Below are 25,783 nucleotides of genomic sequence, written 5' to 3' on the forward strand. Positions count from 1 at the left end.
ATTTTAAAAATACATCAATACTATACAATAACAGTGGGAGACTTCAATACCCCACTCTCACACTTAGATCAACAAAGCAGAGAATCAATAAAGATAAAAGAGAATTGAATGAAGAGATAGACAGACTAGACCTCTTGGACATTTTAAGAGTCCTTCACCCCGAAAAACTAGAATACACCTTCTTTTCTAATCCACATAACACATACTCAAGGATAGACCACATGTGAGGCCACAAAGACAGCAGCAATAAATTCAAGAGCATCGAAATCATCCCATCATCTGAGTATCTTCTCAGACCACAGTGGAGTAAAACTAACATTTAACAACAAACAGAAAATTATTAAAAGTCACAGGATTTGGAAACTAAACAACATACTCCTTAAGAACCACTGGGTCAGAGACTCACTCAAGCAGGAAATTGAAATGTTCCTGGAAACAAATGAAAATGAAGACACAACCTATCAAAATATTTGGGACACAGCTAAAGCAGTACTGAGAGGGAAACTTATAGCCATACAATCACATATTAAACACCAAGAAGAAGCTCAAATGAACGACCTTACTGCACACCTCAAGGACTTAGAGGAAGAGAAACAAAGGAACCCTAAAGCAACCAGAAGGACAGAAATCACTAAAATTAGAGCAGAAATAAACACCATCGAAAATAAAAGACCCATACAAAAGATCAATGAAGCCAAATGTTGGTTCTTTGAAAGATTAAATGAAATTGATAAACCCCTAGCCAGACTCAGTAAACAAAAAAGAGAGAAGACTCAAATTAATAGAATTGTAAACGATGGAGAGATATCACAACTGACACCACAGAAATCCAGAGAATCATGCGAAACTTCTAAGAAGAACTATACGCCACGAAGCTAGAGAGTCTGGAAGAAATGGAACAATTTCTAGAAACATATGCCCCTCCAAAACTGAAGCAAGAAGAACTACAAAATCTAAATGCACCAATCACAGACAAAGAAATTGTAACCACTATTAAGAATCTCCCCAACAACAAAAGTCCTGGACCAGATGGCTTCACAAACGAATTCTACATAACTTTCAGGAAACAGTCAGTACCCATACTTTTTAAGCTTTCCCATAAGATTGAAGAAACAGGAATACTCCCTTCTACCTTCTATGAAGCCAACATCACTCTGATACCAAAAGCAGATAGGGTCACAACAAAAAAGGAAAACTACAGACCAATATCTCTGATGAACATAGATGCAAAAATATTAAACAAGATCTTGGCAAACCGGATACAGCAGCATATCAAAAAGATTGTTCATCACGGCCAAGTGGGATTCATCCCAGGAATGCAAGGCTGGTTCAACATCCGTAAGTCAATCAATGTCATTCACCACATCAATAAAAGCAAAGCCAAAAACCACATGATTATCTCAATAGATGCAGAGAAAGCCTTTGACAAAATCCAACACCCATTCATGCTCAAAACTCTACAAAAAATGGGAATAGATGGGAAATTCCTCAAGATAGTAGAATCTATATAGCTGACCTACAGCCAACATCATACTCAATGGACAGAAGCTGAAAGCATTCACCCTCAGATGGGGGACTAGACAGGGCTGTCCACTGTCACCATTACTCTTCAACATAGTACTGGAAGTTCTTGCCATAGCAATCAGGCAAGAGAAAGAAATCAAAGGAATACAGATTGGAAAGGAAGAAGTCAAGCTCTCACTATTTGCAGATGGTATGATAGTATACACAGAAAAACCTAAAGAATCCAGCAGAAAACTGCTGGAAGTTATTAGGCAATATAACAAGGTGTCAGGCTTCAAAATCAATGTACAAAAATCAGTGGCATTTCTTTATGCAAACACTAAATCTGAAGAAGACATCCAGAAATCACTCCTCTTTACTGTTTCAGCAAAATAAATAAAATACCTAGGAATAAAGTTGACCAAAGAAGTGAAAGACCTGTATACTGAAAACTATGAGTCGCTAAATAGAAACTGGGTTGAAACATGCAGAAGAATGAAATTGAACCACTTTATCTCACCAGAAACAAAAATCAACTCCAAATGGATCAAGAACTTGGATGTTAGACCAGAAACAATCAAATACTTAGAGGAAAACATTGGTGGAACACTTTTCCACCTAAACCTCAAGGACATCTTTGATGAATCAAACCCAATTGCAAGGAAGACTAAATAAAAAACAAACCAATGGGACTACATCAAATTGAAAAGCTTCTGCACATCCAAAGAAACTATCACACAAACAAAGAGACCCCTCACAGAATGGGAGAAGATCTTCACATGCCATACATCAGACAAGAAATAATCACCAAAATATACAAACAGGTCAGCAAACTTAGCACCAAAAAAGCAAATGACCCCATCCAAAAATGGGCAGAGGATATGAACAAAACATTCACTTCAGAGGAGATTCAAAAGGCTAACAAACATATGAAAAACTGCACCAGGTCATTGATTGCCAGAGAAATGCAAATTAAGACAACACTGAGATACCACCTCACTCCTGTAAGAATGGCATACCACAAAAAGGATAGCAGCAACAATGCTGGAGAGGCTGTGAGGACAGAGGAACACTTTTGCATTGCTGGTGGGAATGTAAAATGGTACAGCCTCTGTGGAGAGCAGTCTGGAAAACTCTCACAAGGCTAGACATGGACCTTCCATATGATCCAGTAATTCCTCTCCTGGGGTTATACCCCAAGGACTCCATAACACCCAACCAAAAAGAGGTGTGTACTCCTAGGTTTATAGGAGCACAATTCATAATAGCTAAAACCTGGAAGCAACCCAGGTGCCCAACAACAGAAGAGTGCCTGAGAAAGCTGTGGTATATATACACAATGGAATACAATACAGCTATCAAGAACAATGAACCCACCTTCTCTGACCCAACTTGGACAGAGCTAGAAGAAATTATGTTAAGTGAGCTAAGTCAGAAAGATAAAGATGAGTATGGGACGATCCCACTCATCAACAGAAGTTGAGAAAGAAGATCTGAAAAGGGAAACTAAATGCAGGATCTGACTAAATTAAAAGTAGGGCATCAAAGTAAAAACCCTGTGGTGAGGGGAATACATGCGGCTTCCTGGGCCGGTGGGGGGTGGGTGTGGGTGGGTGGAATGGGACATAGTCTTTTTGTGGTGGGAATGGTGTTTATGTACACTCCTAGTAAAGTGTAGTCATATAAATCACTAGTTAATTAATATGAGATGGGGAATATTAATTGTATGTCTCAAAGTTTTTAAAACACGGAGTCTTTTTAATATATAGGCTGTGTATTTGATATGCGGACTCTCTCAAAAACCTAGACCAAGTAGATCAGAAGAAACCAGTGGTACAGATATATACAAGATACTGGGTACTATACACCAAACCCTAACAAAAGGACTTTTCAAAGTTAACCCAATTTCCAAATAATGTGATGATAACATTAACTATCCATTGTGTTTTTGAACTCTAAGATAGCAGGAACCTCACATCTCCACTATAGAGCCTATATTTCCCCCAGTCCTGGAACCTTAGGATAGGGCCCACTTTCCCGCATGCCTCTCCTAATCCATATCAAATAATATTGCATCTGCCGATCGCAACCTAATCAATGCAACGATTGCCACCTCAACATGCTTCAGCTCAGACTGTGTCTAGAGACTTCACGTGTGGAATGACAACCCTTCATCTTCATTACTCAGGTGAGACCTTTCCTTTCATAATATTCTCTAATTCTATCCCAGGTGGTTCACTTTCTAACAAAGTCCCAAAACCCAGATATAGACCAGGTTCTGTGAGAGAGAGCATATGTTCACATGTATCCATAAACTAGTGCAAAATATATACCTGAAAGCAGAAATACACTAGAGTTTGCAGTGAGTACCCCCCCCCCCAATACTTCTTCTCCACTATTCCAACCTTTGGGTCCATGATTGTTCAACAATTTGTTTGGCTTTGTACGTTAAATCTCTTTTCAGCCACCAGGCTCCAGATGCCAGCAGGATGCCGGCCAGGCTTCCCTGGACTGAAGACCCCACCAATGTGTCCTGGCGCTCCGCTTCCCCAGTGACCCACCCTACTAAGGAAAGAGAGAGGCAGACTGGGAGTATGGACCGACCAGCCAACGTCCATGTTCAGCGGGGAAGCAATTACTGAAGCTAGACCTTCCACCTTCTGCAACCCACAACGTCCCTGGATCCATGCTCACAGAGGGATAGAGAATGGGAAAGCTATGGGTGGGGGGATAGGATATGGAGATTGGGTGGTAGGAATTGTGTGGAGTTATCCCCCTCCTATCCTATGGTTTTGTTAATTTATCCTTTCTTAAATAAAAAATAAATTTAAAAAAATCAAGAGGGAAAGGGGAAACAGAGAGGAAGATCGATACCTGCAGCACTGCCTCACTACTCTCAAAGCTATACCTGTGCTGGTGAGGATGGGGGTTCAAAACTGGGTTGTTGTACATTGTAACATGTATACTCAACCAGGTGCACCATCACCAAGCCCTCTTTCTCTCTTTTTATTTTCCTCATTGGGGCCTTACTGATCCAGGCCTACTTTTTCAGGTTAAAAAAAAATACAGAGTAAGACACCACAACACTGAAGATTCACTCAGTGTGTGTCTGCTGGGGAAAGGGGCCAGCTTGAATCCGGGTCAGATGTATGGCAACACAGGTACACAATCCAAGTGAGTTATTTTGCTTCTATGATGTAATATTTCTAGCCTTCTTCAGAACTTGAAATACTCTCCACTGTCTAGGAGCTGGTGATGTCCTCAAATCTTAAAACCAGGTCTAAATTGTTAGGAAGAAATATAAAAAAGGAGAGATCTTTCAGATGCTTACTAGGTAGTAATTACAAGTATGGGTATTGAGGTGAAAATACTGGGTCTCTGTCATAGCAATGAGATGTTTGGCAAGTTATATAACCAAGCTTCAATTCCTCCATCTTTGAAATATGAATGATTGACAGTATTCAGCTACTATAGTTGTATAGATCAAGCGGAAAATGATTATTACAGTAGATGCCAGCAATAGCATGGTATTTCACTTGGGAAGATAATTTTGTTTTGTTTTGCTTTGCTTCTTATTTCTTTATTGGGGGGTTAATGGTTTATAGTCTACAGTAAATACAATAGTTTGTACAGGCATAATATTTCTGTTTTTCACACAACAATATAACCCCCACTAGGTCTTATACCTTCCTGTTCCAGGAACTGAACCCTTCCCCCACCCCCAACCAGCCCCAGAGTCTTTTACTTTGGTGCAACACACCAACCCCAGTCCAGGTTCTGCTTAATATTTTCTCTTTGTTTTCAACTTCTGCCTGTGTGTGAGATCATCCCATATTCATCCTTCTGTTTCTGACTTATTTATTTATTAATTTTTGTTTCTGAGTTATTTCACTTAAAATGATTTCTTCAGGCTCCATCCAAGATGGGCTAAAAATGGTGAAGTCACCATTTTTAATAGCTGAGTAGGATTCCATTATGTATACAGACCACAACTTGCTCAGCCACTCATCGGCTGTTGGATACCTGGGTTGCTTCCAGGTTTTGGCTATTACAAATTGTGCTGCTAAGAACATAGGTATACACAGATCTTTTTGGATGATTGTGTTTGATTCTTAGGCTATATCCCCAGGAGAGGTATTGCAGGGTCATAGGGTAGGCCCATTTATAGCCTTCTGAGAGTTCTCAGAAACTGTTCTTCACAGGGGTTGGACTAATTTACATTCTCACTAGCAGTGCAGAAGGATTCCTTTGTCCCCACAACTTCCCCAGCTCTTGTTGCTGCTAAGTTTTCTGGTGTGTGACATTCTCACAGGAGTGAAGTGGTATCTCATTATTGTCTTCATTTGTATTTCTCTGACAGTCAATAACTTGAAGCATTTTTTCATATGTTTCTAGATCTTTTGGATCTCTTCTGTAGTGATTATTCTGTCCAAGTCCTCTCCCAGTTTTTGGATGGGGTTATTTGTTTTCTTGTTGGTGAGTTTGGCAAGCTATTTATATATTTTGGTTATTAGCCTCTTCTGATGCATGGCATGTAAAGATCTGCCATTCTGTGAGGGGGGTCTTTTTGTTTGGGTATTGGTTTATTTTGCTGTGCAGAAGCTTTTTGATTTGATGTAGTCCCATTGGTTTATTCTTGCCTTGATGTTTAAAATGTATATGGAAAAGAGTTTTGCCAATATTTTCGTCTAAGTATCTGGTAGTTTCTAACATGGTCTAACATCCAAGTCCTTGATTTACTTGGAATTTACTTTTGCATTTGGTGAAATATAGTGGTTCAGTTTCATTCCTCTAAATATTTCAACTCATTTTTTCTGACACTATTTGTTGAAGAGACTACCCTTTCCCCATTTAATGGCATAGGCACCTTTGTCAAAGATTAGATGTCCATAGGTGTGGGTTCTACCCCTACCACCCTGAGGAAAACTGTTATAGTGTCTTTTCATGGCTCCCTCTACCTTTCTGTCACTCTTATTAAAAAAAAAAAAAGTTGAGGGGGCCCGGCGGTGGCGCAGCAGGTTAAGCGCATGTGATGCAAAGCGCAAGGACCGGCGTAAGGATCCCGGTTGGAGTGCCCGGCTCCTCACCTGCAGGGGAGTCGCCTCACAGGCGGTGAAGCAGGTCTTCAGGTGTCTGTCTTTCTCTCCCCCTCTGTCTTCCCCTCCTCTCTCCATTTCTCTCTGTCCTATCCAACAACAACGATATCAGTAATAACTACAACAATAACTACAACAACAATTTAAAAAATGGCAACAAAAGGGAAAATAAATAAATAAATATTTTTTAAAAAGTTGACCAGAGTAGTGAAGATTTATAGCTGAAAAACAATTAAAACAGATATAATACAGCGCTTGGTTTGTATCTAGCACTCCATAAATACCATAAATCGAGAGTTCTTGTTCACATTCACTAGCTAGCTAACTATCCTCCCTCCACTGTTATGGGAGTCAGGAGTTTTCTTTGTAATAGAAAGGACCTTAAATAATGCCTATAGTATTATGTTAAGAATATCACAGCCTTTTCATCTTCCACCTTCAAGCAATCTCTGGGGATACCTGGTGATAAGGACAGCCACATCATGATGGGCAGGGTTGAGGTCACTCTTGGGATTGATGCTCTTCTGCCACTTACAGAAGCTGGACAGTGTCTTCTCTGCATGGTGAACTATTTTCAATCCTTGCTGGAAAAAAGAAGAGGTAATTGGTATGGTGAGCTCACTGGAGGCAGGGCCCTAGGCATGGGTCATGGAAACTATCAGAGGTAAGACGGGCTAAGAAGGCTGCCTCTGATAGTCAACAGGAATTTTTAAAAAGTCCACCTACTCCTTTAGCTAACCCCCTGATCCAAACACAATTACTCTTAAGACTTTAACTCAAATAAACTTAAGGGGAGAAATGTATGGCAGAAATGATCAGTAGGATGAGCAGTCATTCAAAACAAAAAAGATTTAAAATAGTATGTTAATAAAGTCATGGCTCCCTTAGAATATAACTAAAGTAGACTTCCTATAAAATGGAGATCCCAAATCTCATCTGCTATGTTCTTATCTTTAGGTTCCTGATTCTTAAAGAATTTGTTCTGCTTTATATCTTAATGCTCTACAGCTACCAAGTTGCAGATGCTACCATGACACCAACCTGACTTCCCTGTTAAGATGACCTCATTAATGTGTCCTGAAACCCCACTCTCCATATCCCTGCCTCACTAGGGAAAAACAGAAATGGGCTGGGAGTATGGACTGACCTGTCAGTGATCATGTCCAGCTGAGAGGCAATTACAGAAGCCAGACCTTCTGTACCCCATAATGACCCTTGGTCCATACACCCATAGGGATAAAGAACAGGAAAATTTCCAATGGAGGGGATGGGGTATGGAACTCTGGTATTAGGTATTATATGGAATTTTACCCATCTTATCCTACAATCTTGTCAATCACTATTAAATCAATAAAATTTTATTATTGTAAAATACAAAAAAATAGCCCGATTTTCAATGTTGACACCATTTCCCTAGACAATATTTTTAGTCCACCTATATGTTAGCTACTAGGCTCAGGAAAAATGACTAAAGTCAAGGGTCCCAGGGACATAATTAAAATGGACTTCTTAGCTTCTTCCCACATGAAGACCACTAATTTCATCTGCTCTATTCCTAACTTTTGGTTCCTATTTACTAAACAGTTTGTCCTGCTTTATATCTTACTGCCTTTCAGTTGCCAAGCTGCAAATGCTAATACCCTAACTTCCTTTGGTAGATGACCTTATCACTGAATCCCAAAATCTCATTTCTCCAGAGCTCTACATTACTAGGGCAAGATAGAAACAGGCTGTGGTATGGCTCAACCTGCCAATGCCCAAGTGCAGTGAAGAAGCAATTATAGAAGCCAGAACTCCCACCTTCTGCACCTCATAAAGGATTTTAGTCTATACTCCCATAGGGGTAAAGAATAGGGAAGCTTCCAGTGCAAAAGATGGATCTTAGAACTCTGGTTAGATAGGAACGCTACAGTATCATACCCCTGTTATCTTAAAGTCTTGTAAATCATTATTAAATCATTAATAAAAATTTTAAACACACACATACATAATAATTACAAAAACTAACAGCTAACTGAACTGCTGTTCCTAGTGGCTCTCTTTTTTCTAAGTCAAAGCAATCCAATGAATGAATAGATTTTCAACACCAAGCTTCTTTCTTTCATAAAGTATTCTTCAAGGCAAGGCTGGGATTGCATGGTTTCCACCTTGCTTTAATGTCTCCAAGTGAAAGGCTGGAGGTGACACAATCTCTCCAGGCTGTTGGCCACTTAAGACAACAGGTCACCTGGCAACAATTAGGAAGCTGGAATGGATACCTCCATTCTACAACTTCAAGGGCTTCTAAGGCTCAGAGCAGCCCGAGTCATCTCTCTGGCCAACAGTTATTATTACAGCGAGAAAAAGAGGGCTTTTTCCAAATTCACTGGGTGAATGCTTGCCAAATGAGGGAGAGGAAAAAGGGATATGTATCTCTAGAGGGATTTTGTAGATTGAGTTTCTAAAACAGAAATTCTTTTCCCTTCCTCCATCTCTTTGAATCCTCCCATTAGGGTCATGTCTGGTACATTGTGGAGTCTTCCAAAGGAATGACTAGCTCTATTGGATCACTCTAATCTGAGTCTATTACTGAGATCAGAGAATTACAGAACAGTCTCTATATCAAAACTATGAGCTAATTTCTGTATTATTTTGCATTTTTCTGAGGCCTACATCCAAAGCCAACAAGGCCTGAGAGGCTCTGGTTAGCTGTAAGAAGTACTCCTAGATTTCCCCTACTAATATTAACTAACTACTATAGATACTTTCCTTTGCTGAAAATAAAAATAAGTCATCACACATGAAAACTCATGAAACTAATCATAAGGACTCAGAACAGAAAAAGACACTTCCTTACTTAGTAATCTTTATTGATTCATATTCTAGGAGAAGAATGTACTGTGGAAAAGAAGGAGTTCCGGAGTTTGTTGAACTGTCTCGTCCACCAGCTATCTTCCTTTTTAACTAAACATATGGTTAGAGTTCTCTGAGATCTATTATTTAATGCTGAATTTGTTTATTTGTCTGAGTTTTTTTGGGGGGTGGGGGGAGGGAAGTGGTAGGCCTTTGAGAGAATGTTCATCAAAAAAAAAAATATATTACACTAAGAAGTGTCCCAAGGAGTCAGGTGGTGGTGCACCAGGTTAAGCGCACATAGTACAATGCACAAGGACCCACACAAGGATCCAGGCTTGAGGCCCCAGATCCCCACCTGCTAGGGTATCGCTTAACAAGAGGTGAAGCAGGTTTTCAAGTGTCTATCTTCTTCTCCCCCTTTTTTTTTAAAGAATTTAAAAAAATATTTACTTATTTATTTTCCCTTTGTTTTTGCCCTTGTTGTTTTATTGTTGTTGTTATTATTGTTGTCGTTATTGATGCCTTCATTGTTGGATAGGACAGAGAGAAATGGAGAGAGGAGGGCGAGACAGGGAGAGAGAAAGATAGACACCTGCAGACCTGCTTCACCGCTTGTGAAGCGACTCCCCTGCAGGTAGGGAGCCGGGGGCTTGAACCGAGATCCTTATGCCGGTCCTTGTGCTTTGCGCCACCTGCGCTTAACCACTGCGCTACCGCCCGACTCCCTTCTCCCCTTCTATATCTTCCCCTCTCCTCTCAATCTCTCTCTTTGTTCTATCCAATAAAATGGAATAAAATGACCATAAGAAGCAGTGGATTCTTAGTGCTGGAACGAGCCCCAGAAATAACCCTGGAGACAAAAAAAAAGTGTTCTAAAGAAAATGAAATAACTTAGAATAAGTCTATATATACAGGATCTAGATCCTAAAAGCTACGCAATACCGATGAAATAATAGAATAAAAATCCCCAGGAATTGAGGTTGATGGGTGTACAGCACACGCCTTGAACTGGGTTTGAGAGTGAACAATATGAAATAGAAAGATAAACCCACAGAACACATGGACCAGACAGTGGTAGACCCAGCTGAGCACATACATTACAATGCACAAGGACCTGGGTTCAAGCCCTTGGTTCCACCAACAGGAGGAAAGCTTCTTGAGTGGTGAAGCAGTATTGCAGGCTTCACTTTGTCTCTCTAATTCTATATCTTCTCCCCCTCTTAACTTCACTCTATCCTATCCAGCTAGTGATGAAAAGAAAAAAAGAAAACAGGGCACCATAAATGATGGAGTAGTGTTTTATCCTCCTAAAAGCCATTTCTTCTAAAAGTATTGTATAATTCTGTTTTAAGAATGCCACATTATATCCATATATTTTTTATTTATATATGTTCATTAAAATTTTTGTATGCAAAGGCTCAAGATCACCTAAAATAATTTTTAAAAAGAAAAATGCAAGTGGTTGGAGAAGTGGTTCAGCAGAATAGTATGTGGTCAGTCTTTAATTTTATTTCCACCACCACATAGAGTTGTAAGATCTCTACTGTTGGTGGAGTGGTGGTTCTCTCTCTCTCTCTCCCTCTCTTTCTCTCATAGGACAGAGAGAAATTGAAAGGGGGAAGAGGAAGATAGAGAGGGAGAGAGAAAGACACCTGAAGACCTGCTTTACTACTAGTGAGCAAGCCCCTCCTTCCTCTCTAACCCCTCTCCTGCAGGTGGGGAACCTCAGGCTGGAACTCAGATCTTTGTGCAAGTTCTTGTGCTTCCTACTATATGTGTGCCTAACCCAGTGCACCATCGCCAGCCAACCCCCCTACCCCACCCCTCTCTCCCCCCCTACTTCCCCTCACCCTCCCTTTCCCTCTCTCTCCCTCTCATCTCCCACCCTTTCCCCATTTAAAACAACAGTAGAAAATAGTTGGGCTAGGACAGAACTCACACAGCAGATCATTTACTCTATCATGCACTAAAACCTGGGTTCAAGCCCAATACCGCATAGGAGAATCTGTGGGATGGGAGAATTTCATAAACAGTGAGGCAAAGATGCAGTACCTCTTCTCCCCTCCTCTCCTCTTCTCTCCTCTCCTCTTCCCTCTCCTGTCCTCCCCTCCCAGTCCTCCCTTTCCCTGTCCTCCCCTCCCCTCCCCTCGCCTCTCCTCTCTTGTCCTCTCCTCCCCCCTGCCCTCCCTTCCCCTCCCCTCCTTTATCCTCCCCTCCCTTCCCCTCTTCTCTCTTTCCTGTTCTATCCTCTCCCTTCCCCTCCCCCCACTCCTGACAGGCTTCAGCTTTCCATTTTAAAAAAAGCTTTTCATGTGACCGTGATCATTTTCCTGTTGTATTTCTTTATAGCGCACATATGAGTAAGATTATCTGCTATTTGTCCTTCTCCCTGTGAGCCAAATTGCTTAGCATGACCCCCTCAGATTCCATCTACATTGGAGCAGAAGTCAGAATCTCCACTGTACTCATCTCTGAATCATAGGCCACTGTACATATAGAGTATATCTTCTTTATCCACTCATTTGTTATTGGGCATTTTGACTGGTCCCATACCTTGGTTATTGGAAATATTATTGCAATAAGTATAAGTATTCATATATGTTTCTGGATAAGTTGTGTTCTCTGGATAGATGCATAAAAGTAGATTTGCTTAGTTAAAAAAAAAAGATTTACTTATTAGTATAAGAGAGAGCAGGATTAGGACATCTCTCTGACATATGTGATGCCAGGAATGGAACTATGGAATGAATACATACACATGCAAGTCAGGTGCTCTACCAGCTACATGCCTCTTAGGCCACACAACATTTCTACCAAATGACATGACTCCTCCATGAGGTTTTATATACAAACATCTTTTTGCCGGGGGCAGGGGGGATGATGCAATTAACACATAGGGTTAATTGCACATAATATGAAGCACAAGGACCCGCACAAAGATCTTGGTTCAAGCCCCTGGTTCCTTACCTTCAAGGTGGTAGCTTCACAAGCAGTGAAGCAAGTCTGTAGGTGTCTGTCTAGCTCTCCCCCTCTCTATTTTCCCCTATTCTCTCAATTTCTCTCTGTCCTATCCAATAAAAAGGGGGTTAAAAGACCACAGCGAGCATTGGATGTATGGTGTTAGCACTAAACCCCCCAAAACAAATTTTCCTTGCCACAGTGTAAGCATTGAGGCTCCGTGCCTGCATGAAGAATCAATTTCTCTCAGCAGCTATTTTTTCCTTTTCTTTTTCTCTTTCTGTTTGTTTTTCTTTGATAGGACAGAGAGAAATTGATGGGGAGGTAAAGACAGAGTAGGAGAAAGAAGAGGCACCAGCAGCAGTGCTTTTGTGAAACTTCCCCACTGTAGGTGTAGTTCAAACCATTGAACACTGTAGGTGTAGGGCGTTCTGCAGTAGCTGCCAACAATACCTTAGTGAGGTTGCGAGTCTGTCACTCACTAGCTGATGTCATTGTCCATAATTGGTGTTCTTCATGGGTCTCTCAGTTGTTAAAGACTTTCTCCACTACTGCCAGTAGTTCATGTAAAGACTTATCTGCTAGTCTAGCTATTTTCTGGAGTTTTTTTTGGTTATCAGGGGCGCCTGATAACACCTACAGCGTTCAGTGGTTTGAACCTGGATCTTGTGCATTGTAAATTTGTGTGCTCAACTAGGTGTGCCATTGCCCAGACCCTTGCAAACATTTTTATTTTCAGGACGCTCTGTCTCTTAATCTCTGAAGTTCATAAGAGATGAAACTTTGTTTAAAAAATGCACTTGGTCCCTGTGATGGATCAAGGCACGGAAAGAAGAGTTAGTTAACTGTGCCTTGAAACCCTAGAACACTAAACAGAAACGCATTGCAAAAGGGTTTCAGAGAGATTGGCTGGGTCATGATGACTATAGGAGATTTGTGCTAAATATTATCATAATATATCCTCATTTTATCTGAGTTTTTCCAAGGTCATTTTTTTCTCATTTCCTTTTGCAAAGATTGGATACTTTCCACTCTTTTTGTTCCTCCATCAGTTTTTTTCACCTCATTTTCTCAAATAAATCCAATATTCACTTTCCACTTCCCCTTTCCAATTCATTTGAGTAGGTGGCCTGAGAGAAAGGAGATAACCTAGAAGGATAAAGAATAGAAAAGGTACAACAACAAGGGTAACAAAAGGGAAAATAAATAATAACAATATATTTTTAAAAAGAATAGGAAAGCTATCAGGGGAGAAGATGGGATACTGAGTTCTAATGGTGGGAATTGTGTGGAGTTGTACTCCTCTTATCCTATGGTTTTGACAATGTTTCCTTTTTATAAATAAAGAAAAAAAAAGAAAGTCATACCCACTCTTTTTAAAAAAATATTTATTTTATTTATTTATTCCCTTTTGTTGCCTTTGTTTTATTGTGGTAGTTATTATTTTTATCGTCATTGTTGGATAAGACAGAAAGAAGGGGGAAGATAGAGAGGAGGAGAGAAAGATAGATACCTGTAGACCTGCTTCACTGCTGTGAATTGACTCCCCTGCAGGTGGGGAGCCAGAGCTTGAACCGGGATCCTCATGCAGGTCCTTGAGCTTTATGCCACTTGTGCATAACCTGCTGCGCTACAACCTGAGTGTCCAAAGATAGGCAGGCACCTGCAGACCTGCTTCACAGCCTGTGAAGTGACTCCCCACCTGCAGGGGAGTCTGGGGCTCGAACCAGGGTCCTTATGGCGGATCTTGCAGTTCACGCAAAGTGCGCTTAACCCGCTGTGCTACCTCCTGACCCCACACCCACTCTTGTAGCAAACCATTTGTGCCTCTTTGCACTTGAAATATGAGACTAGGAAGAAAAGAAGCAATGTCATTGTGATATATTCAGAGAAGTAGAGGCCAACCAAATTCTGTCAAGGGCTCCATGAGTAACTTAAAGGTAGTGTTTCCTGAACTTGAAGCACTGTGAAAATCTATGAGCCTGATCTAAGAAAGCCACATTTTTGAGGATCTCTGGTTCTTCTAGAGCTATGGAGAGTGAGGCTTTTTCTTTCTCACCAGTAACACCTTACCCTCTGTATATGAGAGAACTACTTTTTATTTTCTACTTTCATCAGAGTTATCACTGAGGTTCTGTGTCTATAGTTCTCTGCCACTCCCAGTGGCCTTTTTTGTTTTTTCCTTTCCTTTCCTTTCCTTTTGTTCTTATTCTTACTCTTATTCTCTTCCTTCTTCTCCTTTCTTCCCTCCCTCCTCTTTTTTTTATTTTTGACTAAACTATTAAAAAAGGAGATGAATATTTAACTATTCCAAAAAAAAGAAAGAAAAAAATGGCAAGCCTTATATATTAAACTGATGTACTACAGTCAGAAACAGAAAAATAAACCCATCATTTTTCTAAAAGATTCAAAGTGTGTCCTGAAGGACTCAGACAAGTGTTGTAACAAATAAAAGGATGAGAATAAATCCTGGATCCAGAGATCATTATTTTAAAAATCATTTGACAGTGGAGCTATTTTTCCCCTGGAAAGCATCCAACACTACTCAGGACATCTTGACTGCCACTCTCAGGCTAATGGCAATCTGCATGAAGTCCTTAGTCACATACCTCAGCTGTTTGCTAAGCTCCACAGATTGTAAGTACATTTTATTAGCTTTCCTAGTTCATTCATTTATTAAATTTCACTTCATTTTAATTATACTTTCACTCCAATCCCAGGTGCCAGAATCTGGGAATATAATAAAGATTCATGATTTTTGTTTATTTTGATTTTGCCATCAATCCACTGGCATGCAGATGTCTCCCCAAGGCCCTGCCACCCTACACAGAGAAATATGGTATTTTCAAGGCTTTCCCCAACCAATAATGTCCTGACATGTCACTCAGGGGTGTTGACCAAAAACGTCTGCCTACTCTCCCTCCCTGCGCGCCCTCTCTTTTGCCCGGTGGTGAGGTAGCAGGAACCAGCCATTTTTTTTGGCTGGCTCCATGTGGCCTGAACCACCCATCTGACCCAACAATAAAGATTTGTGTTCTCTCTGTACTTGGATTCTCTCTCCATCGCACCCCACCACTGCGCGAATCAACACCTGGTGCCCAACGTGGGGCCTGACCTGCCCATCCCCCAGATAAGTGAAGACAGTTTGGTTACCTATCCACTATGGGCTGCTTTTCTGCTTGTGAAGTGGTTTCCAAAGGCCTCTGCCCTTTCTTCATGAGGCTGTTTCTCTGTTTCTGGAACATTTCTCTCTGGGCCACACTCTGGTTTCCTCCCACCTGCCCACAGAAGCCAGCTCGCCGCCGCGTGGTGCGGAGCATTGGGAGCAGGCTCCCTGCATGCTGCTCAGCTGCAGGGAGCAGGGTGGCAGACATGACAGGCAGCACTGCGCTTTCTGCACAGCCGGCCCGCCCTCTTGCTATGAAGTCTGGGCAGATCCTGGACCACCCAGAGACCATGGGTGCCTGCAGGGACTGGCCATCCTGGCCGAGATCCTCAGTTCAGCTCTAAAGGCAGAGGAGGTAGAATATGCAGATATATGTACAGTGATGGCAACCTGCAATTCCTGGAGCTGAAGTTGGGCAAGAAGCCACCGCCGGACAATGCACCCCCCGAACAACTAAGACAGTATAGCTCTAAATTCATGTTTAAAATGACATGCCTTCATAACAAAAGTTTTTCTCCTTGTGTATTGAAGACCATGTTTATGTGTGTGTTTAAAGTTTGGTAAACATTAACTTAAAGGTTAGAAATGTAACTTTAAGGCTACATTCTTACCAGACAAAGTTAAATGAAAAAGGTTTTCAACATAATTCTCATAAAGGTAAAATTAACTTAAATTTAAAGTCTGACGTAAAAATTAGTTAAAAATCAATATATGTTAACTAAGTTGGTCTAAAAAACCTGCACACACCTAAGGTGCGTCTCCATCTTGAATAGGTGTAACAAAAGGTTAAATAAGACGTTGTTATATAAAGCCCTCAAATACCTTCTCAATTAGAAATGGTGGATTGCACAATGGTTATGCTAATGATTCTCATGCCTGAGGCTCTAGCAGTGGTTCTTTGACTTACCACATTTTATTGCACTTAGATTGGTTAAGAGCCTTAAAATGAAGCGAAAAAGACCTTCCAAATTTATAAAGATACTTAAACCAGTTATAATCATTGAGTTATATCAATTGTGGTAAACTGCTAACCTGCTACAAGTTTTGTTTCCTAGTAAGTTAACTGCAGTTGTCAAGTTCTCTACAGAAGAACAGAATTCCAGCGGCTGACCTTCCTCATGCAATAATTTACCCCCCGGCAATTCTTCGGTGGACATCTGCTTTGAACTGGCACTTCTATCAGACTTACTGGTACACAACACTACCATAGCTTCCCTTTATGCTGCTGGGTTTCTCAAAGACTGACTGCAGCCAGCTGCCTGGGGACTCTATATACCATACTCGCCCCCATGCTAGATAATGCCCACAGAGGTAGGAAACGCCCATCGAGGCAAGAAAAGCCCACAGAGGCAGGGAAGGTCCTTTAACTTGATAAAGCCCTGCCCACAGAGGCAAGAAATGTCCCCCTCAGGCCCTCCCTTGGCAGCACACTGGTTCTTGTTGCTCGCTTACGTGTTCCTCCATGTTTGTGCCAGTTTCTTTTTTGAAAATTCCTATACGATATAGGTTTCTGTTCACCCCACACTCCTGATACTATGGTCAATTAGTTAAAAAGAAAAGGGGGAACTGTTGGTATGCTTCTAGTTCTGCTTCTGGGATCTAGTTCTGCTTCTGTTACATTGCTTGACACTGTGGTCTATTTACATGGTCTTTTCTGTTACATTGGTTTGGTCTCACTCCCCCCGCCTCCAGGAGATTTGGTTTAGCCCTTGCTAGTTTCATGCTTCTCCCTTCTCCCCGCCCCCTACCCTACGTACTTCTTGAGTTCCCACTGCTGCCACTGGAGGAAGAGATGGAGGAGCACATTGTGTGGTGATTAGGTGTTGGACTGTTTGCCCGCTCGTGAATAAAGATTAAACTGCGTTCTCAGCTCAGCCACGAGTTTCTGGTCATCTGTTACCCACCCATGAAGCCAGCCCTGGATAAAACGACAATCCACCACTTCTGACAGCCTTTTCCCACCCATCTTTTCCCCCTTTCCTTCTTCTACTTCTTTTATCATTCTTATTAAGGAGGGGTTAATAGTTAACAGTACAATTGTTAACACATGGGTACAATTATTAATCTCATGGTAGGTGTCTGCAAAATACTTTCACCACAAAGTAGGTCCTTTTCCACCATCATGCACAGGAACTCCAAAGCCACCCGCCTCCCCCACACACACACTTTTCCCTGCCTTCTTCCTCCAAAGTCTCGTGAAGCAAAACAGTCTTTTGCTTTGCTACAATCCAACAAACAAGTCCAAGTTTTATTTTTGTGTTCCCTTTTTTGTCTTGGTTCTTAAGTTTTGCCTGTGAGATCATGTGATATTCACCTTCTGTTTTTGGCTCATCTCAATATTATTCTTTCAAGTTCCATGCAGCATGAGACAAAGGATATAGGTAATTGATTTATAATAGCTGATTAATATTCCATTGTGTACATATATCACAACTTTCTTAGTCACTCCTATGTATTTTAAAATAATTTTAAAATCTTATTTATTTATTCATTTTTTAGACAGAAACAGAAATTAAGAGGGGAGTGGAAAGATAGAGAGGGAGAGAGCTAGAAAGACACATCTGCAGCTGCAGCATTGCTTCACTGCTTGTGAAACTTCCCCTTGCAGGTAGAGACCTGGCATTTGAACCCAGGCCCTTGTGCATTGTAACACGCTAAACCAGGTGCACCAATGACCAGGCCATTGTCTTTTTTTAATAGACAGATATTCACAGGGTAAAGGGAAGATAAAGTGGGAGAGAGGAACAGAGATACCCACTGTACTGCTTTATCATTTGTGAAACCTTCCCCCTGCAGGTGGGGAACCAGTGCTTTATCCCAGATCTTCACACATGTAACATGTGCTCTATCAGATGCACAACTTCCAGGCCCTTTGAAGAGTTTCTGTCTTCATTGGAATTCACAGTTTGATAGTGACAGAGATAAGCAGAAAGATAATCAACAAATAGATGGAGCACAGAAATTCAGTGGAGGACATGAGTGTGAACTTTGTAAGATACGATTAAATCACTAATAAAAAGGAGGGGGAAAAGAAAATAATAGTGAATTGAGTGCTCTGAATTGAGTGCCACCGGTAAGGGAAGAAAACTGCATTCTGTGATGTAGGTTGACCAGTGAGAGTGCTCTGAAGAAGCAGCACCTAAACAGAGGCTGGAGGGTGCTAGCCATGTGCAGATGGAGGGAAGGAATGTTCCTGGCAAGGGGAACCTTAAGTACACAACGTGTGAAGCTGAAACCATGTGTTCTAGCACTAATCTGAGGTCTGGTGAAAAGAAGGCAAAGAGCTACATAGCCACAGAAAAAACTGCTGAATGATGATGATGAAAGATGATGAAAGTCATTGCAAGTCAGATTAAAAAAAATAGAACTTTCTAGAATATTGTGTTACTCTACAAACTATAGTAAGTCCTAAATAGTTTTGTGCAATGGAGCAGCCTATTTCTTCTTTTTTCTTTTCTTTCTTTCTTTCTTTCTTTCTTTCTTTCCTTCCTTCCTTCCTTCCTTCCTTCCTTCCTTCCTTCCTTCTTTCTTTCTTTCTTTCTTTCTTTCTTTCTTTCTTTCTTTCCTTTTTCTTTTTTTCCTCCAGGGTTATCACTGGGGCTCAGTGCCTACATCATGAAGCCACTGCTACTGGAGGCCATCTTTTTTTTTCTATTGTTGTTGCTGTTATTGTTGTTGGGTAGGACAGAGAGAAATTGAGAGAAGAGGGGAAGACAATGAGGGGGAGAGAAAGATGGACACCTAAAGACTTGTTTCACTGTTTGCGAAGCAAGCCCCCTATAAGTGGGGAGCAAGGGGCTCGAACTGGGATCCTTGTACTTTGCACCATGTACACTTAACCTGCTGTGATACCACCCAGACTCCACAGCCTAATTTTTCTTGTACATAAGCATTCTAGCTGCCACAGAGAGAATGGATGATGAGGTGTAATGCCTAAAGTAGGAAAACTACTTGTACCCTTGTCAAAGCATGGCAAGGTCTAGACCAATAACTAAAGAAGATAAACAGTATATGATTTTTGGATATATTATGGAGGTAGGAGCATCTGATTCTTACCATTGGATAGGAAAAATAAGAAAAAGAATAAGGGGCCAGAAGATATGTCACAAAGTAGAATAGGTAGAGTGTACACTTTAAAATGGGCAAGGACCCAGGTTTCAAATATTGGTCATCACATGGTAACAACACTCATAAGCTATAGATATATTGTATTAGAGTGTCTCCTCTCTATCTCTTTCTGTGATTCATTTAGGTTCTATCTGGGGGCAGGGGTAAGAGTCCACCAGTAGCAATGGAATTGTGCAGACATAAAGTTCTAGCAGTCAAAAATCCAAACCAAATTAACAGGACAAAACCACACTTGATACCTAGGTATATGTAATAGCACATAGTAGTGCTGTTTACTAAAATGGCCAAAGTGGATGGTCAGAATTTATGATGGAAAGAATCAATGAGATGACCTGGACAGGGAATAATCAAGAAGTTACTCTGTAGTACTATCTACAATAGACAATGTTTACAACTGACTAATATATCTCTAATGTCAGATGAGTGAATAAAGAATTAACACTATGGAATACTACAGAGTTATGAGAAAAGATGGATTCTTGCCTTTTGCTACAACATGGGTGGCAATGTAGGGGGCACACTAAGAAAAATAATGCAGGAAAAAGACAAATATCCAGTTATCTCATCATCTGTGGGATTTAAAAAACAAATCATGGAAACAGACAGGGTGGAATACGAATAAACTGTTTATCTCCATAGATCTGAGACTACTCAGGGAGAAGATTCAGAGTGGGAAGGGATTCAGTGCCTTGTGGTGGAGAAAGATTGGAATTTGGTGATGGATGAGATAGATTAATACATATTTTGAGGATATGTGAAACTGAACCTCTAAGACAACAGTCTTTTAAGACAACACTGCCTCAATTAAAATAAAATAAAGAATTTTGTGTTGGACTTATTGTTTCCAAGTTCACATAAACTGTGACACATTGAAACTGAGATATCAAATAAGCAATTGGATCTGAGTCTAGACCTCAAGTAAGAGGTAAGACTGAGTAAGACTCAACTGAGAGTCTTTGCATACAGATGATGTATAATTTTCTGAGATCAGATGGAATCTCAACATGGAAGTGCGAAGTGAAAAGATTCATCATTTCCATGTCCTTCCTAACTTTGTTGAAATCATCTAGACATACCACAGTTTAGTCTGTTCTGTAGAATAGTGTCAGTCACTGTTGTTAATATAGCTTTTATATTATTATCTGCAATGACTCAGGCCATTCTAACTATGTATATCTTGGAAATGTCCTCTATCTCTCATTTGACATCACAGGACTCTAACATTATTTTACCTACCACTGCATTTCTAGAAAATTTTCTGGTACCTTTTTTTTCTATCAGGTTCTCTTCAGAAGAAATGAGGGATGGAGTACAAAAATACAGGTGAAAAAAGTGGAAGATAAATTTCCTTACCTCGTCTTCTTCAAGTAGAATGAGTCGAACTACCACAATGTGAACTGCATTACCAATACTGGGGTTATGGAATAGTCCAGTGACCTAGAGTATAAATATAAGATCATTAGTTGTACATGGAAAGGTAATATATTAATGAGCACAAAAGAGGAAAAGAAAATTGTTATACATGTAAAATAAATATTATCCTTATGAGTCAGAATTTCTGGTGGAATAGAAAGAGAAATAAGTCAATGATACAATATACATTGTGGAATTTTAAAAAAATATTTATTTATTTTCCCCTTTGTTGCCCTTGTTGCTTTTAATTATTGTTGTAGTTATTATTGTTATTGTTGATGTCACTGTTATTGGACAGGACAGAGATAAATGGAGAGAGGAGGGGAAGACAGAGAGGGAGAGAGAAAGACAGATACCTGCAGACCTGCTTCACCGCCTGTGAAGCGACTCCCCTGCAGGTGGGGAACCAGGGGCTCGAACCGGGATCCTTATGCTGGTCCTTGTGCTTTGCACCACATGCGCTTAACTCACTGAGCCACCGCCGGAATCCCACATTGTGGTATTTAAAGACAATCTTTCCAAGAAGATTGAATGGCTGAGTTTGAGAGACTGGCGCCCCATCTATATCCTTTACTCTGTTTTAGGGTTATCATCACCTTCACTACCTGTTACTAAGACAAATATATTTTCTCATCTAGGATACTAACCTCTCTGGGAAAGTAAAAATTATTGACAACATGAAAGGCCAAGTTTAATGTTAAGGGTAACAGACCTTATTCCAATTATAGCTCTATATACTTTGAGGAGATCTTGTTTTAATCCTTTGTCTCAGTTTCCTGATTTGTACAGTAGTATAAATCATTGAGAAAAGTCTACTGAAAGGCTTTGTTAACATGATGCCAACTAGACATCCCTGGACAGACAACCCCACCAATGTGTCCTGGAGCCCCACTTCCACAGAACCCACCCCATTAGTGAAAAAGAGAGGTAAACTGGGGGTATGAATTAACCTGTTAACGCCCATGTTCAGTGGGGAAGCAATTACAGAAGCCAGATCTTCCACCTTCTGCACCCCATAATGACCCTGTGTCTATACTCCCAGAAGGATAAAGAATAGGAAAGCTCTCAGGGGAAGGGATGGGGAATGGAGTTCTGGTGGTAGGAATTGTGTGTAGTTGTACCCCTCTTATCCTATGGTTTTTGCCAGTGTTTACTTTTTATAAATAAAAATTAAATAAATTAAATTAAATTTAAAAAGGCTTAAGTCCCCACAACCTGGGGAAATGTTATAGTGGATTTGTAGAGATATGACCCTGAGTTTCATATCCTAGCACCACATATGCCAGAGTGAAGCTATAGTTCTCTCTCTCCTGTCTTGAAAAATAGGATTAAGTCAGCAAAATAATAGCAAAACATATAAATTACATATTATAAAATCTCCTACTATGCATGTTTTAAGAAATTAATCTGTCCTAAATTTTCATCATTGTTCTTATTCACTTAGGCAGGGAATAGATTAATATATATATATATATATATATATATATGATTTTTTTGTCACTGAAACTTCAACTTTTAGGACAACATTTTTCAGATAGGAGACAGAGATTGGCTAGGAAGACAGCAGGATTGATATGCAAAAGCATAGCTTTTTGAACTTGAGGATCTAAGGACCAAGGTTTAATCCCTGTCACCACCATAAACCAGAGCTGCTCTCTCATTTTCTCTCTCTCTCTCCTCTGTCTTTCTCATATTAAAAAAGGAAGAAAGAGTCAGAGGCATTTATAAAGACATCACAGTACTGAAATTTTCTTCACTGTGATGGTGGCCAAATTCAAGCTTGGTTTGTGAGTATACAACCACACTAGCCAAGTGCACTGTCTTACTGTGTTTACAGGAGAATGGTGGGGCATTTCCAGTGATATTTATTCCATATGTTTCTCCCCCCTAGAGTCCAACATACCATATTCATGATGGTGAGGATATAGGATTCCACGTTTTCACTCCCATGGTACTCAATCATCTTCCTGTCAGCCACCACTAGTGTCTCCACCCATCTCTCTTTGCTGATAGAACGCCGAGAGAGACTTCTACTTGGCAAATTATTCTTCTTCCACTTTTCTTGCTGTAGCTCTTGCTTCTGGGATGTGGCAAGATTATCTAAACATTGAATAAAAGATGCAATCTTTTTCAAAAAATAATTTATTGAAAGATATAATAATGTACAAGACAGCTGTTGTAACATGCGTACAGTTTCTTATCTCCCCATGATTAGGTGTCTGGTGTCTGTACACCATATATACCACCAACTGATGTCTTTTTCAACCAAGATGCACTGGATCCACAGTGCCATCTCAGCTTCCCCACTCACCACTCATTTTAATTATATTATTTGTGAGTTTTACTTGGAAATAATAAAACTGTACATTTAGAAAATGATCCAAGATTATGAAATTCTTTAAAAGGAACTCTTGGAGGAGTCGGGCAGTAGGGTATCGGGTTAAGGGCACATGGTGCAAAGCGCAAATACCAGCATAAGGATCCCAGTTCGAGTCCCTGACTTCCCATCTGCCAGGGAGTTGCTTCACAAGCAGTGAAGCAGGTCTGCAGGTGTCTGTCATTCTCTGTCTCCCTATCTGTCTTCCCCGCCTCACTCCATTTCACTCTGCCCTATCCAACAACAACAAAAATAATAACTACAACAATTAAACAACAAGGGCAACAAAATGGAATAAATAAATAAATAAATAAATAAATGGAACTCCTGGATTGAGGAGAAGGGACAGCATAATGTTTATGCAAAAACATTTTCATGCCTAAAGCTCCATAGGTCCAGCTGAGCAGTGCTCAGTTTAAACAATGGATGGATGGATGGATGGATGGATGGATGGATGGATGGATGGATGGATGGACGAATGAATGAATGAATCTCCTAGAAAGCCCTATAAATGGAGAAATAGTCACTCCCCCTTCTGAAATTTCATTGTGCTTCCACAATTTACTCTGAATGGACAAGTATAAATTTCCCAAGAAATCTTCAAAGATTTCTTCATGGGTTTCTAACTCGCTACACCTCTTTATTCCCCTAGAAGAACCTCCCATTCCTTTTTCAAGCTCATGAGGACATGGTCAAAGTAAAATTTGTTTCCAAATTTCTCTGTGTGAACCAGGGAGCAAGTCACACTTCATCCCATACGAAACCTTTGTTAACTGATGGAATCTTAGAGAGATAAGTTAGGTATATAGATATTTCATTCAAGCTGCAAGAAGGCTAATGCCCTTCTTGAGCTTATATATGTGGATGACCAGCTGACAAAATTCTCCATCCAGTGCTCCCATAAAATGTTGGTAACTCAGCAGACAATAACTTGGTTTCAACTGTATATCAGATGTCAGGCTCAGAGAAAAGAAAAAAAAAAACTAGTATAGTCATGGGCCCTTTGTAATATAAATAAAATAAGCTTATTAGCTATCTACAAAATGGAGACTCCCAAATATTTTCCTGCAATATTCCAAGCCTTTAGGTTAATGATTAGTCAACAATTTGGCTTTATATGTTAACTCTTCTTTCAGCCTACAGTTTCTAGGTGCTACCATGATGCCAACCAGACTTCCCTGGGCAGATGACCCACCAATGTATCCTGCAGTCCTGCTTCCCCAGAGCCCCACCACACTAGAGCAAGAGAGAGACAAGCTGGGAGTATGGATCGACCTGCCAACACCCATGTTCAATGGGGGAGCAATTACAGAAGTCAGACCTTTCACCTTCTGCACCCTATAATGACCCTGGGTCCCAACTCCCAGAGGGATAAAGAAAGAATAGGAAAGCTATCAGGGGGAGGGGATGGGATATGGAGTTCTGGTGGTGGGAATTGTGTGTAGTTGTACCCCTCATATCCTATGGCTTTTGTCAGTGTTTCCTTTTTTGTAAATAAAATAATAATAATAAAAGAAACTAAAAAAAATGTTGGTAACTCAATCTCTCTCCCTATAGGCTCAGTAACCTTTCTTTTAATGTGTTCACCAGGCTCCCGTTGAATGCAGCTGGTGGAGATCTGGCCACTTAGGCATGGAATATATATACATATATGGTTTTTCTGTCACTGAAATTTCACCTTTTAGGGCAACATTTTTCAAGTAGGAGACAAAGATATGCTGGGGAGATAGCATAATGACTCTTTGAGACCAGGGCTCTGTCTAGGTACAGTCTTGGGCCCCATCTATGCCTCTTCCTTCTCAGATTCTCAGGTATCTTAAAAGCTGGAAGATGGCTAAGTTAGGGTTAAACATGCTAAAGAAAGTAAACCACTACATTTACAACATATAAAAGTAGACTTTGACATCAGACTAGAAACTATAAAATATTTAGAGAAATTTTTGGCAGAACTCTTTCCTAAGTTTTATAGGCATCTTCATTGAATCAAGTCCTATTCTTATTTCTCCTTTTACTACCCTCCCCACTTTTATACCCTCAATACTGAGAGAATTTAGAGAAAATTCAGATCTTTTCCAAGCCCATCAAGATATGCTTGCTTTTCTAGAAACTATTTGGTTTCTATGCAAAAATACACCTTGGCTTTTCTGACAGCCCAAGTTACTATGTAAATGATTTTGTAGGAAGAAATGAGAGTTGGGGTCAGGCTGGTGAAACAGCTCACTGAAATAATGTGCTGCTTGGACAGATGCATAGTTCAAGCCTAGCCTCCATCACATTGAAGGAAGCTTTAGTGCTGTGTTCTCCTTC

General features: G+C 40.4%; 1 protein-coding gene across 3 annotated transcripts in view; it reads right to left on the reverse strand.

Annotated features, from left to right (window-relative positions):
- ADAMTS12 (ADAM metallopeptidase with thrombospondin type 1 motif 12) overlaps positions 1-25,783 on the reverse strand; it is a 422,633-nt gene that overhangs the window by 176,741 nt on the left and 220,109 nt on the right. For all 3 annotated transcript variants that reach the window (XR_009549943.1, XM_007535890.3, XM_060191210.1), the window contains exons 4-6: positions 23,003-23,199; positions 21,040-21,123; positions 7,059-7,183 (exon numbers count right to left, since the gene is read on the reverse strand). Coding sequence is in view for 2 of the 3 variants with exons in the window: in XM_007535890.3 (XP_007535952.2) it covers positions 7,059-7,183; positions 21,040-21,123; positions 23,003-23,199 (406 nt within the window). In the remaining variant the exon portion in view is untranslated. The remainder of the gene's footprint in view (positions 1-7,058; positions 7,184-21,039; positions 21,124-23,002; positions 23,200-25,783) is intronic.

Source organism: Erinaceus europaeus, chromosome 5 (genome assembly GCF_950295315.1).
Source record: "Erinaceus europaeus chromosome 5, mEriEur2.1, whole genome shotgun sequence".
NCBI classification, from domain to species: Eukaryota; Metazoa; Chordata; class Mammalia; order Eulipotyphla; family Erinaceidae; genus Erinaceus; species Erinaceus europaeus.